Genomic DNA, 17,446 nt, shown 5'->3' with positions numbered 1-17,446 from the left:
ATTAAACTGTTGTATACTTTAAACATTACCTAGAATAAATTAGTTCCTTTTTCAAGAAATCTGTACTTCTGGGAAGCTGGAAACCCCTTTCCATGCGGCAGGATAGATGGACAGCAGGGAGAACTAGGACATAACACACTTTGACTACCTGAAGTGCCTGAAGCCCAGTTCAGGCAGAACTGAGGCTTTGATGAAAAATCTTAAGGTTCTGTTTCCCAAACTGGTGAACACCAGAGCTTCAGGAAAAACTGGAAATTACTTAGCAAATAAAAAAAAATTCCTTTAGGTATTGCATGTATATGATACACAGTAACCATTTGCAGCACATAGCTTGAAAGGGTGCTTTATTTTGTTTCAGTACAGATTCAGTCCAGTTCACAGAGAACACATTAGTTAATACATATCTTCACTTTGTAGGAAAAATAGGCATGAACACATGAGCACTCAGTCACCAGCCTTTTATAGCCTATTTATGCAACTTTTGCCTCAAAAGCATTGTGTATGGCACACAGGTTTCCCTAGCATCCCATATAGGAGCACTGTAGCATCATCTCTAGAAACACAGGAGAGGAGGATGTAAATCTCAATGACTGTAAAACTATATATACACACACACACACACACTGCTTGGGGATTTAGCTTTCAAAAGCCTGTTTTTGACATTTACTTGGAAGTTTGTTTTAAAAGAATGTGTCCCTGAATAATATATGTTCTTCCTTGAGGCACACGTTCAAGTTCAGGCTATGGATATCAGTCTCCATTTTAAGCAGCCATTGAGGGCTGAGGACTCAGAGCAGCCAAAACTGTCTTAAAACCAGGTCTCCAGGTCTTCATGAGCTGCAGTAGCAGCTAACAGGAAGAAGGGTACCTGAATCTCAGCAGAACAAAGCAGTGTCCCATGTTTAACCATTTTATTAGAACCTGAAATAGCAACAAAGGCAATGATGTTAGCTAAATCAGTTCCTGTTAACCTACCAAACTTACCTTCCTTGTTAGACATAAGGCCTGGTAGCACTTGTGAGGCTTTGGGTTTTTTAAAGCACAACATAGGCCTCAAGACTCCAAGCTTGCACCAGGTGGTCTAGCAAAAGACATTGTCAGTCTTCACAAAACCTTCATTACTTACATCAAAGTTCTTTGATACACCCTGTACAAATTCTCCCCATCACAGTCAAAGGTTCTATCTTTAAGCAAAATAAAGCTGATAAATACTGTAGGCAGTTATCTTCTATGTGAAAAAATAAATTAAAAAAACCCAAACCACCAAATCTTCTTTCTAGGGGAGATTAAAGGGTGACTTCTTTTAAACCATGTTGGCTGTAGAGTGTAACAAACCCCCGATATCCTCCACAACCTAACATGAAACTAGCAGGCACATGGAAAATACAGAATGAAGATGAGAGGGCTGAAAAGGGACAATGAAAGGTACACTTTTAGCCTGAAGCATGTTTCAAGTAGCTTAGATTTTCAAACTAATTTTAAAAGTTCTGTGCACTTAACTTGCTCCTGAATACTCCACTATTTTTCTGACCTTTCCACCTAATTACTTTTCTCTCCTCTCAAAGAGCAACAGAAAATGAGAAAACAGATCACAGGAGAGAGAATGAAAGCAGTGAGTTAGCATATACTGTCAAGTACAGAAAATATTCTGTAAGACACCAAATGTAAGAGCAACACAGCAACTTTCAGTTTTCCTCCACTTCAAGCAATCATGTTTTGAAATGTTTAAATGAAAATGTCCAAAGTTCATGCCCAAGCTCCTCAAAGTTTTAAACACAACATCTTACAACTGAGAGAACACTGTTTGTCTTTTTATTTGTAAACCAGAGTTTGAAATATCTTACAAGATACTTTTAATTTCACTTTTCTAAAGAAACAGCATTTAAGAACTGAAAGAACAGTGTGCCATTAAATGTTAAGGACCATATTTTTATAAACCTTTATTAAAAAAAGGTTATACAGGTATGATGAATTTAAGTTGCATTTTAAAGTCAACTACTTAAGCATCTAAATGATTGGAAATGAAGTGCAAAATTGAAAGTCCAGTCACAAATGAGGCTGTAGAGTTGTGCTCAAGATAGAAGAGGTCTTACCCACGGCAGGCACAGCTGCACACTCACAGGCTAACTCAGTCTGTCTCAGCCATGAATCCTGCAGATCTGAGTGACACCACTGATGAAGTGAGTTTGATCTACTTAATATAAACTTTCCCTTTCTAATAAGAAGGATATTAACTAAAGCTTTCAGTTAAGCAATAAAACCTTTCTAATTAGCAACAAAAAATAAAAATGACATGCTTGCTCTGTTTCAGGCACTTTCAAGATCATATTTTATTTACTGTAGGTAAAAAGCTAGTATACAGATTAAGGGATCCCTTAAATTTCAACTCTACAGGTATACACCATCTAGTATTCTTGCTCTGAATATTAACCAAAAAAGTTTCTAAACACCTGTAAGCCCCACTATAAATCTGCATTGTTATGAGGAAAAAGAAATATAAATCAATGCTTAATTTTTTCAGTACATAATATTTACACTGTGAAACCAATGGGAGATAACAAGCAGTGGCAAAGAGGCAATAAATTTTAAAAAGCCCAAGTTTTATATTTTTTTTTACAATAGTGTGCTAATCAGCATAGTTGTATATAAAAGATAAAAATATAGCAGAGCATCCCATTACAGAAATCTTAATCATCTGAACTGCAGTCATTACTTGCTAACTGCTTACATGCAACACCTGCTAGGACTGACTTTTTGTTTTTAAGGTGTAAAATCAATTATGAGGTTGAGACAAACATTAATTTGTGTACAGAATTAAAAACTGCACTCAAGAATTGTACTAGACACAAGCCTCTTCCACACAGGAGGAAGGGAAAAAAACCAGTACAAACAATGATAAAAAGTGGTCTCTTTCCGTACACTAATTACCAAAGGCAATGCATAGGCTGAGAATACCTGGATGGCAGACTCTGTAGACACTGGAAACAAACAGCTTTCACATACATGCTCTTTACGTGAGGCCTTTTTTCCACTGAATGGCAATGACTGACAGCAAATAAGGGGCACCAGGTGTACAACTAAGTAGATCTTGCAAAATACTACGATGGGGCAGTTGTTAATATACAATTTGAACTATATATACAATATAATGGAATGTATCCCATCCCAAAACTGGTTTATGAAACAATTGGACCTTTCTATACTAGCCTTATGACTCAGCTATCCTTCTAATGAAAATATAAGTACACAAGAGACTTGTATGAGAATTAAAATTTATGGGGCATTTTACAGGAACTATTGACAAAGCTGCTTAATGGCATTCTGCTTTTAAAGTCATTTTGTTAGATATAATTGAAACAACATCTGTGTATAAAATGTCCTGACAGACACTTCAACGTGGAGCTTTGGTGCTTTAAAAAGGCCCTTTTTAATCTGTTACGAATTGTACTGCAGAGGTATCGATGCATGCACACATCTGTGTCAGCTGAGACTAGTGATCCAACTGCATGCACATTTCCTCCTTGAGGTGCTTTCCATGTTAAACCACTTCAGTAACAGTAAGATGAAAAATAGATCAAACAAAGTATTTCAGATAACTCAAACTGAATAGGAAATGGAATGCCAATATGGCAGTAAAACCTTTTTCTGTTGTTGTTAAACAGGAAAGTCTCTTGTACCAGCAGAAACCTGTACACAGATACACAGAGAAGGAGGGAATACACCACTTATAATTCCCATTAAACAAGAGCCGATTCATCATGTGAGAAGGTACAAATTACAGAAAACATGAATAGTCAATAGAAGAGAAACAACTGGTTTACATGAAAGAAGAGAACACTTCAGTCTGAATGCAGTTATTTTGTGAATGCTGCTACAACAGCCCACAGAACCTCATTCGTGTTGGCTTTCATACATTCAACCTCAGGGTCTAAATCCAGAAGCTGCCGCACTCTCTTTGTGGCTAAATCATACTGCTCATCCAAAAGGGGGGCAAAAGCGTTCTCCAGAACATCTGAAGCATGAGCTAAATAAACAAGTGCCAGCAAGCGCTTGTCCATGCGGTGAGGGTCATTCACCCATTTGTCAAGAACTGCTTCTTGAACCTTCCTGATGAGGCGCTGTTTGATATTGTTGTTGGTGAGAGGGTGTGTAGTCATGTCAAAAAGAAGGAAGTTCTGTTTCTCCGTTGTCAGTACACCTTTTTCCACTAGATTTTTAGCTAACCGTTCACGGACATTTCGTAGCTGGTAGTGCAACTTCAGTGGGTTCCATGTTTCACCTAAAAAAGCAAGCAAAAACCCCAACAGTCAGGAAAAGTTTAAGATGTACTATTAGAGTGATTCCCCCCCCCCCCGCCCCCCTCCCTCTCTCCTCTGGTGCAGAATGAGCTGTCAAATTCATATAGCTGACTATTACACTAAGATACTGTGCTAATGTCAGCATTTCTCTGATCTCTGACCTGCCCGGATACAGGCATAGACAGAGACCATGAGAGCCTCCTTGGAGGAACTTCAGTGTACGTTTCAAGTTTGTATGAAATGCTAGCTAAGCCATGTCTTGATTAAGGATATGACAAATAAGCAGTTTTGTACTGAAGAAAAAAATACAAAACCCAAACCAGCCATGAAGAAAGAGTTTACCTGTCGTAACAAAAATAAGCATCTCTTCTAATCCTGTGCATTTGTCTGCTTCCAGCCTTTTACCATTTCAGAGACTGGAAGAAGTGTCATTGCCTTTCCTTCTGCCACAGAGACAAGCTAATGCACACCCACCCTGTGCATTTCTCTATTTCTTCAGGTTTTCATCTTCTCTCCCTTCCTGCCCCCACCAGGTGAAACAGCGACCATGCACACGGGTGTGGGGGTGTGTGTATACACATGAACACATGTCAGGCAGGGGCTTTAGTATTTCTGTAAAAATTATTTCTAATGCTCTTTGTTAAGGCAGAAGAACTGGACCCTTCAGAGTGCATGACTGCGTGTGCATAAAGGAGGAAATTTAAAAAGCACAAAATCAGCATCAACAGCTACTGATAAAGCTAAAATTGTTAAGTACCGAGAAATCCACCTTTGCTTAAGAGTTCACTTAATTAGCTAAAAATTTTAGGTCTAGCCTACCTAAGTATTTATCATAAGTATCAAGATCCCTTCCTAGTATAAAAGAGTCTATGCATTTTAAGATGCGAGAGAAGAAACCGCATTGCCTATTTCTTACAGAGATAGGGGTTTTCCTGTAAATGATACGGTAATTTCTGTATCAATTTGTTTATGTATCAGAAAGCTTTTTAAAAATTTGTTGGTTAACATACAATAAAATAATAATGGTAACAACCACCACCACAAGTGACTTCAAGGTTTTTCCCACTGTGATGGAGGGTGACATACACTGTATCCAAGTAACATCCAAGTTAAGTAAACAAATGAGGGGACACCAACTGCATAGTGAAAAGCAGAGAACCCCCAGGCCTGAACTACACAAGCCCCTATAGGTCCCACACCTCATTGAATGCAATTCCTCAGCTTGACCATGAATGAAATTATCCTCCACATGCAAGAGTAGCTTCCTTACAGCCTTTCACAGGGCAAAGGCTATTTCCTAGATTTTTCTACATTTGTTAGGTGGATGTGGCTATGTGGTAATAAAAATCAGTACTGTGGTGACACCTTGTGACCAATCTCCTCAATTACACAGACACTTCCTTGTCCAAACACAGACAGATGTTTGTTACATCTACAGGAAGACCTGACATTTTGATCCAAACTTCTGTATTCCTTACACTTGCTTCCCTTAGAGGCTATCTTATAAACAACATCAGCCTAGCAAATATCACCTTACACATCCATATGAATACTTCGATGATGGCTTTGAACTCATACATACTGTAACTTCAAGCAGCATTCTTCACATCACTGATAATGACAGATAGAGAAGCTATTTTCCAGGATCAGGCCCTAAAGCAAAATTCTAGAAGCGTTTATCAGAAAACACCCCAAACAAAACAACAAAATATTTTTATTCAAAGGGCAGTCCTCTAAACCATGGAAAATGCAAAGAACCTAATACCATCCAAGAACTAGTAATTAACAACCATATGTAAGTAAAAATGATTGGTCCAAGCGTCAGCCACAGCACTAATGGTAACTATCTTCCCAGAGCCGAAGCTCAGCAGGGTCACGAAACACTTCACTTAGCTCAAAGAAAACCCACAACATTGTTCATTCATTAGCTGACCTTTTCTGAATCAGTACTAACTTGATGTGCTCCGCACTGGGAGAGAAGGTGAAATGTCAGCACAAATTATGTATTTGGGACAAGAAAAATGAATTGTTTTTGCAGGCTGTAAAAGTGAAGGAGAGCTGAGCAAGAACCAAACTGCAAGGCTACACAGCAGTCGTGCCCCCTACTGATAAGGGCTGCTTTGTTCTCCTGTTTCCCCCCTCTGCCCACAGTCAGGGAGCAAGAGGGGAGGGATGGCAAGGACAGGAGTATGAACTGATGTGCAAGGAAGGCTGTTTAAGGTGGTACAGGACGAATAAGAACAACATAATGAAAACAAGAAGGCAGAGCAAGGTGCAGAGATTTTGCTCGTTTTCAAAACTCATTTATCAGTTGTTTCAAGTAACAGATTGAGACAGACAACTTGAAATCTCATTAGCCCCTACCTCCCAGAGGCATGTTGCTGACAAAACAGCGGGTTTTTTTCCTGCGCTGTTTGCGCAACTGAAGTACAGCTCTGATTTACTCCAAGGAAGCTGCATTTTACATGTTTTGTAAAAACAGACAAACCCTGGTGCTGAATTCTGGCTACAGAAAAAAACCCCCAGCCAACAAAATAAAAGCACTACATGTTAAAAGATGGTCATTGTTAATTTCAGTTTAATTTATGCATCCTGAGGATACAGCTGTTGGCAAGGTATACAAAAAATGTTAACTGCAACTGTAAAGGTGAAATCTAAAGAAGTATCTAACATTTGAAAATATTTATTACATTTCTCCAGTTAATGGAAAAATAGAACTCCTGACTCTGTTTCTTTATGATCAACGGCCAAATCATACTCAATTTTTACATCTGAGTGGTGAGCTCCTTATGTCCTTTCTTCATCAGAAGATCTGAATACCGCATCCATATACCTATACTCCAAACTTCCACTAACCCTCATTTCCAATTACAGAGAAAGGCAGTTATATCTCCAGGGTGAAGTCCTGATTTACTTCAGAGTCAGTGGAAGGCGCCTCTTCCACAGAGTTGAGATGTCCTCTGACACTTCCACAGATCCTTTCTGTACCAAGTCAAGTCAAAAGCAACAGTTACTTATATTTGATTAAAGGCTACAATCAACAAGAGACTAACCTAGAGGACAGACTAATTAACTTTTTTGCATACTTTCTCCCCAAAAACCTTACAGTATAATCTCTAGTGATGACAGATAATTAGCGGGGGGGGGGGAAGCAAATACATTATGTCCAAGGCTTACCACTAAGCAGTTCAATCCAATTTTGTACTGTTTCAGGAGGCTGGGTCTCTTTTATGTGTTTCAGAGCTTCATCAAGCAGAACATCCCCTGTAGGAGCATCTGACTTGCAAATCACCTAGGATACAATAAAACACAGTCAGTATTTTGACTTAATTAATATACCATAAACATCCACCAATAAGAACTGGAAAAATCTACCTGTTATCAAAACCAGAGAAATTAATTAAAAAAAAAAAAAAAAGGAACCAGCTCTAAGAATAAGCAACTTTAAAAAAATCCACCTAGTTGTTAAAAAACCTACCTGGGTTTTAATTACAAAGCTACATTAAGTCTCAGGTTACAGATAACTTAAACTAACCTTAATTAACTAAAACTATAGTGTTAATAACATGTTTAATACTTAGTTTTTTTAAGGAAGATAATCCACTAACCCGACCAGGTCCTTTGCTTCCTCCCCAAAACAAAGTATACTACAGTGTTAAACTACTCTCTGATTGCAGCCTATTTTACTGCTTCAAGTCAACTTATTCAAAACACTGCAGTTAAACAATTCAGCCATGTGAAATTGAGAAATCAATTACAAACTGAAAAAGCAGGAAAATTGGTTTTCTTCTTCCATGTATTCATGGATAAAAATAGGTTCAAGACAACATCTGGAAGTTTTACAGCTCTGAAGAACACATGGACCAGCAACACTATGTTCCATTTACTAACAGTTAAAACACGTGTATTAGCCAAAATATGTATCTACTAATAAACCCCTTAATATGCAATAATAAATGCAATACAATTTGTTATTTAATAACTTCTAAAATTATTTGAGCTCTTCCCTCAAAAGAACACAGGAGAACAATAAAAAAAAATCATTCACAGTAACATAGTAAAATTTAAGATTTAAGTAACTGCTTGTTTACCAGTATAAGTAGTAACATAAACCACGTACAAATACAGTTTTTTCTGGTTAGAAAAACAAGAGCACCAAACAAAACCAGACAGATTAAACTAGTCCAAGTCAGTATGTTTGAATAAAAACAAAATAACAACAATAAAATCTTTCTTTAGGAAAAGAATTACTACAGTCTCAAAACTATTTATGAAAATAATGAGTAATCTGGCAATTTAAATAGCTTTTCAAGTTAGCACTGTGCAAGTATCAGGTAAAAAAGATAACACGCAATTGACAGCAAAACTAACACATCAACACAATTCCACATATACAAGAGAAGCAGCAAGTGAAAGCTCTTATTTTTTTGTATGCTTCACAGTAGTCAGAAAGGTGTCCTGGAAAAGCTTTAAGTGTCCTACTGAAATACATCCCAAGTTTAGTTCTGTTCTGTAGTTCTAATAATCCTTACTATAAACAACAGAAGAGTACAATACAATTTCCAGCAAGATGATACAACCGGAGATGTGTACAAAGTCAATGAGATGAAATGAAAACTGCTGGAGAGATCTTTGTGAATACCTAACAGGCAAAAGCTGGAATACTATTTCCAATTTATATCGTATGTATAAAGAACAGAAACTTTAATAAAAATCAGCACGAATGAACCAGTCCACAATGACAGGCTGAAAAGAACAAAGTTTGTTTAGATACAAAAAGAAAGCATGTAAGGTATTTTTACAAAGACGGTATCAAAACAGTAGTTTAGGGTGACTACTTTGGGAAAAATAAAATACCAGCTTATTCTGGAAATACTGAAGATGCAGGATGTACTGTCAAAAACTTCAACAGGCAAATTAAACACATAGGGAGCTGCTGATTTGCATTCAGTGAAGAATTTTAAGACTAAACATCTGCCAGGGAGGAATCAGAGAAACCTCATTATCTGTCACTGCATAAAGATTAAATGGTCTCTTGAGATACAGTCCAGGTATCCATTTTGGGGAGCTGGAGATCACTCCAACCATAAACCCTGGATATTTGGGTTTACATGTAGTATACAACTACATTTTAATCCAGACAAACCCTACTTGAAACTAAACACACAACAATGCTTATTTATCTTTCTGATTTACAAGCTTGCACCACAGCATCACACAAAACCTCTATTAACCACGTATAATGATACAACATATCTTCCAGCTTTATATCAAGATTCTGAATTTTTGGAAGTTTTGGAATTTTTGGAGCATACTTCAAGTTAGGTTTTTAAGCTGCTAGATTGTAGCTATTAATAGCCACCTTTCAGATATTCCTTTAATAATTAACCAAAACCCACCCAATTTATTTATCTTTACTTCTTTTCAAAACTGACATTCCAGCAGTATTTTAGTTTCTTTGAAGTGTCCCATATGACTAGTTTCACAGTAACCTTAGTTACGCTGGATTGCTCCAGCCAGCTGCAGTTGGTAACCTACCACTCATCATCTCATTTTAACAGGTAAGATGTGAAGTCATCTTTTTGACATGTTTTATTATTAAAAAAACTATCAAGCAAAACAAACCTCACTGAAGAGACAGAAAATGCTTTTAAAGTCTAGGATATACATAAGGCTTTTTTTCTTTTTAATTTAGAAAACAGCTTTCCTTGCTTATTTGGGGTTAAGATACTATTTTCTACCACTGCAGAGAAGTTTAAGAAGCTAGCATGAATATAATGCACCACGACAGTACAAGCCTAAACATACAGGCATTTAGAGGAAAGAGCTGTAAGGAGCACAGACTCCCCTGTTCAACTCAGGACTCCCTAAGCTCTTGCGAAGCAACAATCACAGTGATTTTGTTTACAAGTTTACCATTCTCTGTTGCCAGGCAAACAGCATCATTTCTTCTCACTTCTTTGCTACGCTGAATATTCACTGCACAGATTCTTCTGATTATCCTACCCCTCGAACAAAAGTATTTTGGAACACAGTTCTGTGGTATTTCTCTTCCCTTCCCAGCACGTGGAGACAGGCAGCAGTGGAAGCCCAGCCACCTCTCTCGTATCTTTGTGGATCTGCTCCTTCTTGAAGGATTTATTGATGAATGCTTCTTGATTAACTCTCTTCAGTCATAACAGCAGAAAAAGAGTGAGAAATCAAGTGGGTTGAGGATCTTGTGAATTGAATCACCACAGAAGATTAAGCATCTACAAGGGGGAATTTTTTTTCTCTCTTTGACAGAGGAGCTAAGGTAAAGGAAGAAGCTAAGATCCTGGTTCTTCAGAGATTATGATCCTTAGCCTTATTGCAAAAAGTATTTATTCCAATTTTTCAGTGATTTATCAGGTACTAGACTTGCCTTGTATCCAACTGCTGATGAAATTTCAATTACATAGAATATTTAATTTGCATTTTCCACAATGCAGTTTTGCAATTAAGCAATGCTAAAGATTAAGCACTTCCTGCGTTGATTTTTAAGTAAACTTCATTATTTAGTTTTAATACAAAAATTCGGTCATGCACAAACCACTCAGAATTGTCAGCTACAAAATACTGAAGTTAATCCTTCACAGATCTGTTGGGATTTCTTTTGTTTTTAAGAACTCTAATGATTTGGTTTGCTTTCTGAGGCTGTAAGGCAGCACAAAGTACCATTTCTATCTTCAGTAACAACTAGTCTGAGAAATTATATATAAACCTCAACATTCATTTATTTGTTTCTAAAATTGATACCAATATATAGAACTCTAAAATGATCCAATGTGATGATCCAATGAAATCACAGTTAATGTCTCAAACATCCGATAGAGGACTATGGTAAAGGAAATTATTTCTACGGAAATGCCTGGGCTGTGCAGGTAATGGCAGGAAGATGCGCAAGAGGAGGAGGTCCCATGGAGGTGAGATCGCACTTTTCTGGGACTGAACTTCCCTGCCTTGAGTGACTCCGTAAAGAGCCAATAGAGAAGCCATTTTCACGATGCATGTGCCAAGAAGGTCAGTCAGACAACGGTCACACCTGCAGGGAGGGGGGAGTAACTCCCCAATGATCCCCAAGCCCACTGACCCATTTCCAGAAGAATCTCAAGGTACAAACTACACATGCACTAACGCAAGGAGAATTCTAGAAGCATAGACTGTGCATGATGCCTGATTAGCCTAACGAGTCCAAGTGCCCACCGGAAGAGGGGCAAGGAATTATAAAAGTACACAAGTCAAAGCCCCAGGTGGCTGCACCCTCCCGGAACTGGACCTCTACTCTAGGCTGGCTGGACCAACACTGGAACGAGAACTGGTGAAATCTTTCTTTTTCGTCTTTCCCTCTCCCTCCCTGCTTCTCTCACTCTCTTTTTCTCTCTTTCTCTTCTTTTCTTTCTCATTCTCTACTCCTGTATCCCCGCATATAAGGCAAGGCTTGTTGGGGCACGTTTACAGCTTGTTGGTCCATGTTGTAGGACTTGCAGCTTGTCAGTGTATGTTATGCAATGTATCGCTTGTCAGTGTATGTTAAGATTTACAGCTTGTCAGTGTATGTTACAAGGTTTACTGCTTGTTGCAGAGGTTGCAATGCTTACTGATGAAGTTTCATGCCAGTATCTGTTGTGAACAAATCAAGTCGAGTTTTGTGAATTAAAGAATCCCTGGTGTTGTTTCACCTTAATCCTGACCTGGGATCTGAGTTGTTGCCCTGAGAAACTGGGATGTCACATGCAATGATTACATACTCTTAAGCCAAATTTACGAGAATATTGCAACATAACATGTCATAGTGACTTTCAAAGTTCCACTAACATACATCAAGTTTGTTTCCCAGTTTCTCGGTCTCATTTGTCTTTCTGCAGCATTCAAGCATGGATTAAATGCATCTTGATCCATTCTGAAGTTCTGTCTTAGAAACTGCAAAAAATTATCAGCAAAGATCCACCTGATTTAAGGCTTTAAGTGCCCAAAGAACAGTTCTACCCTCTTGTTCTCACCTTATTGCTTGTGCTAGCAGTCTCACTTATGTCCCACCTGATGACAAGATCAAGTGATTCAAGTAAAAACTAAACTGATCAAAGAAGGAAATTAGTTTTCAGCCAGAGGGGTTACCTGACAAGGCTGCATAAGTGCTAGTAACAACCCAAGAGAGATGCCAATAAGTCTCTTCGCAAAGACAGGACCACCCTTCCCAGCTGCAACACAGTCTAAAATGACTGAAGTCTGAACTCCTCCCTTCAAAGCATGGCTTGAAGATACAGGGGTTTGAATCACAAATCAAAGCTTTGAGTTTTAAGGTTTTACCTTCCCACAAAATCTGAGGATGGACCTGGGCAAGGAGGAAGAAGCACTAGCCTGAGAGGCAGAAGCTATAGAAAATGGTATTGCTGCTGAATCACAATCTTGGGTGCAGCTAGACAGCTCATTCCACTCACTAAGCACAGTATTTAATTCACTGTGAAAGCTGAGGGTGAGGGGAGCAAAGCCTGAAAAAGAGGGACAAGGAGGATACTTGGTAGAGTTGAGACACTTAAATCCAGCCAGGACAGAAACAGAACTGAAATCTGGTGTTAATGCAAAACTTCATACAAGGTACAAAGTAACACAAGTAATTCATGAGAATGATTTCTAAACTGAGAGGTGGTGCAGGGGGAAAAGAGACCTCATATGTATCAGCAGTTAGGGATTTTATTTGCCAGAAATTACTTAAGCAGAAACCAATTATCATTTGAATTTTAAATGAAAGCGTTTTTCATAGAACCCTCCTGCCTGCAAAAAGGAATCTCTTGATTGCCTTACAACAGCAGAAAGAATAAAACCTTTAATACTGGGTAGCTTTTAGATCTCCTTAAACAAAGGGGGAGGAGGGGGACAGAAGAAACAAACACACCTACCCACCCTCAAAACCACATGATAAAATTTAACAAAAAAACACCAACCATCCAACACCTGAAAACATACCACCACAAAAGAGGACAATAATTTTGTCTGTATTCTTTACTGAAGATATGCACAGGTTATTCTTCCATTTTCCGAAAAAAAAACAACCCACAGTTAAAATTTCAGGTAGGGCAAGCTGACAAAGTTTGCACAGAATGAAAATAATTGCTAAAGAACATTCCTGAATGCCTAAGGAGCCAAAAGCTTCAGAGGTAAAAAAAAAAAAAAACAAACCTGTGCAAATTAATCAATGCTGAGTATGCTTAAATGAAGCTAAAAGAAGTAGTAGCTGTTTGTCTGAACAGAGGTTTGATTCTTCAGAAGAGCAGGATGCTGGGAGAAGGTTGGGAAAGTTGTAAGCTCTCCTTTAAAAAATTTAGTGAAAGATAATATTGACAGGGAACTGTGCCATAAAAGAGAATTTATCTGTGGTGGATAGACAACATTTGACCATGTTTTCAAATAAGTTTATTTTACAAGTATCCTCTAATGCTGATGAAGTAAAAATTCTTCAAACAGTGTGACTGCACATTTTGTACAAAGGAAAAATCCAGGGCAAAAGGAGTAAATTAAGTCCTCAAATCTTCAGCCTAATTCAATAAAGTACCTTAAAAACTTACCCATCTTGAAGAGCTCAGTGTCACATGCTTAAACTAGATACAGTTTTGTGTTCTCAGAGGCCCAACCAAGGGACAAAGTTTCCTTCCTTCCCGTGCACCTCAAGCACAAAATGCAACACTGTGTACACCAGAATTAAACTTGTGGCTTGCAGGATACATCTGGCGGGCTGTCAGCCGTTCCTGTGGCCTCAGCTCACATCTCACCAACATTGCAAAAGCCCGTTCCTTCAGCAGATTACTGGCTCTCAGCAGCTACTGCTGCCACCGCACCCTGCCCAGAGCCACTGCCAACTGTTTGTGCAAGGTTCCCAACAGCAGCAGGAACACGTCAGAAGAACAAACAGGAGCAGAGAACAAGTACAGAAGATTTTCCAAGGCACTTCGGCCCCCTCATTTAAGCACCTTAACTCCATGCATTTAACTTAGGTCAGTATTCAGAATACCTATCCCCACGTGTCCTGGTTTCAGCTGGCATAGAGTTAGTTTTCTTCCTAGTAGCTGGTACAGTGCTGTGTTTTGGATTCAATGTGAGAATAATGTTGGTAACACGCTGATCCTTTAGTTAGGTTAAGTGCTACTTAGCAACAAGTTAAGGATTTTTCAGTCTCCCATGCTCTGCCAGCAAGGAGGTATACAAGAAGCTGGGAGGGAGCATGGCCAGGACAGCTGACCCGAACTAGCCAAAGAGATATTCCGTACCATAGAGTGTCATGCTCAGTACATAAACTGGGGGGGTTGGCCAGGAGGGGCAGATCACTGCTGAGGCATCAGCCAGTGGGTGTTGAGCAACTGTATCAGGCATCACTTGTTTTTTCTTGGGTTTTTATTTCTTTTTGTTATATTTCTTTTCATTACTATTATATTTAATTATTATTGTTATTATATTTTAGTTTAGTTGTTAAACTGGTCTTATTCAATCCATTAGTTTTACTTTTTTTTCCATTCTCCTCTCTGTCCCACTTAGGGTGGGAGGAAGGGGGGAGCAAGCAGCTGCGTGGTGCTTAGCTGCTGGCTGGGTTTAAACCACAACACCACGTAAAGAAAAAAAAGTCTTTTCCTTACAACCAGTTGTAATTTATAGCTACTCTATTGCCTGAAGCATGACACAAAAGTAAATGTGATCATTTTCCTCCACTTACCTTTCTTGTTAATAGACTTTTGCGCCTCATTCCGCAAGCCTCTAGCTGAAGTCGACCTCGCAATGCCAATTCAATTAACATACAGCCACGCAATCCTGACGAGATGCAATCATTCCAGAATGATGTGTAACCCTGGGAAAAATGAAAGACAGTAAGATATCTCCATCTTCACCTGAAAGCAAAAAGAAAAAGAGGCTTACTGCGTTCTCTAAGCCGTTCTCCTGCCTTCATATACTTTTGAAGTAGCATCACTAGTCAACTATCATTCCTGTACTGAAAACATGAAAGGCAAACAGACTCATCCCCTATTAGTTTCGACACTTAGTCCCTGCTCTTTGAAGAACTGGGAAACCTCAGGAAAGTGATACAAAAAGAAACAGCGAATTATCAAGAACTGTGAGATATAAAAGTGTACTTTATATAGTCAAAATAAACTTAATACATTTTTAAGACATCAAGCGTTTGGCATTATTGACACCACACAGGTTTATCAGTTTCCTGAGAAATAGTAACATGATTTTACATCCTGAAACAATATGGCACTGATAAAGAGGTAACAACCTGAAAATCGATATTAAGTAAAATATGGAGTATATTGGAAACACAAACGTGACAATCAGCACAAACCACAAGACAGATTTTTTTTTTAGCTTGAGTACAGTAAACCAAAAGTTTTCAAACAAATATTTGGAACAGCTACTATTTTGTCATTTAAATCCTTTGAAAACATGTATTTTTAAAGTTTAATGCATATTGTTCTTACACAGACTGCAAAACTGCACACCACATTTATTCTATGAACCACACTACATCTACCACACTTTTTCATCTGTATTTCTGCATTGATAGCTGTCTGCTTAAAGGGCAGAACAGAGCATTTGACCCAATACATTTACTAGATATCTACACTTTTGTACTTCACTGCTCAAAAATTATGACCAAAAATATCTTATTAAAAGGATTCTACTCTACCTACGAGTAGCCAACACAATTCTTCCATATTTTTTAATATTTAATTATCTAAGACAAACCAAAGTCATCCTGAGAAATGTCTTCTATTTTGAGAAATGACTGCAGAAACACTTGGTATGATCCAGAAGGATCTTCCAAAACTCCTCTAGTGATGCACCTCTGAAAATATCCACTTTGGGATACTTCAGAGAAAAGTGCTGCAAACAAGAAAAAAAAAGGATAGCACTCCCTTTCATAAAATTTATCTTAACCAACAACAAAGACTAGCTTAAATCAAGAGCAATTCAATTTTATTCTATTCACAGATGAAAGCTGACAATGTATAGAGATACAAGATGCACATATCTGAAGTCCACTAAACTTACAAACCGGTCCCTAACTAATGTATGCCATTAAACACAGATTTCCAGTAACGTGATAATATTTGTTTCCATTTACCTCTCAGCTATTTTCAAGAGCTGTATTATGTAGTTTATAGATGACCAATACTTTTGAAAAGCTGACAAAAGCTCTGAATCTCTAGAAAGTAATTACTGAAATATGTCACAGATATTTATTTAAAAGGCCATGAATACAAGGTTGGAAAGGCATTTGAGAAGTTATCTAATCAGCCTTCTACTCACGAAGTATGAGCTCCTCTCATAAGTCAGCCATTCTGTAAATTAAGATTCTGGTTGACACCAGACATTTCTTTGCCAAAAAAACATGCAAGATAAGGTGCCGTATTTGCTTGACAGAAAAAGAAAAATCCATAAAAGAGATGACTCCGACATTCTACCATTTTCAATCAAATAGTCTCTTTACATAGTAATTTTTGAAATCAGACAACACATATGCAAACTAAAAATCTACTGCACAAACTTACAGCTGTGGCACAATAAATGCACACTTCTTTCTACTCACAAGAAGTTTCATATTATCATGCAAACAATTAAAGCACTAATTTTTCTTCCCCCTTTTGTTTAGTAATGAAAATTGCATTTATTTTTTAAAATTACTATTTTTCAGTGAAGTGATGTTAACTACACTGCTCCTGGCAACAATTACCAGATGTAAACTCCTCTGCTCCAGCAGTTGTTCAACATATATGATCACAGGCTGTGGGTTGCAGAGAAATACAGAATTGTAGAATAATTCAGGTTGGAAGGGACCACAGCAGTTCTTTAAGTCCAACCTCCTGCTGAAAGCAGGTTCAGCTATGAAGTCAGATTAAGTTGGTCAGAGTTCTATTCAGGCAAGTCTTGAAAACTGCCAAGGATGGAGACTGCACAACCATCCAACATTTTTTAATCAAGTGATCCTGAAAGGCAGCTCAAAATGAGTATATTCTTCATAAATGGAACTGCTTGCTCTTAGATGCCATCAAAGTCACGAGAATGTATACTGCATCACCACCTTCCCCCCCCCCCAACCCCCCCCAAGGTTCAGAGTTTGCAGGTGATCCACTAGAGAA

General features: G+C 38.1%; 1 protein-coding gene across 5 annotated transcripts in view; it reads right to left on the bottom strand.

The window, feature by feature from the left end:
- Nucleotides 1–327: 327 nt before the first annotated feature.
- Nucleotides 328–17,446, bottom strand: part of GOLPH3 (golgi phosphoprotein 3) — a 35,915-nt gene continuing 18,796 nt past the window's right edge. For all 5 annotated transcript variants that reach the window (XM_074813490.1, XM_074813492.1, XM_074813491.1 and 2 more), the window contains 3 exons: nucleotides 15,022–15,153; nucleotides 7,476–7,590; nucleotides 328–4,279 (listed from right to left, as the gene is read on the bottom strand). In XM_074813490.1, the coding sequence (XP_074669591.1) occupies nucleotides 3,855–4,279; nucleotides 7,476–7,590; nucleotides 15,022–15,153 (672 nt within the window). In that variant the 3' untranslated portion in view covers nucleotides 328–3,854. The remainder of the gene's footprint in view (nucleotides 4,280–7,475; nucleotides 7,591–15,021; nucleotides 15,154–17,446) is intronic.

Source organism: Strix aluco, chromosome Z (genome assembly GCF_031877795.1).
Source record: "Strix aluco isolate bStrAlu1 chromosome Z, bStrAlu1.hap1, whole genome shotgun sequence".
In the NCBI taxonomy this organism is placed as follows: Eukaryota; Metazoa; Chordata; class Aves; order Strigiformes; family Strigidae; genus Strix; species Strix aluco.
The sequence above is the reverse complement of the archived record's forward strand: the minus strand, read 5'-3'. Positions and strand labels throughout refer to the sequence as shown.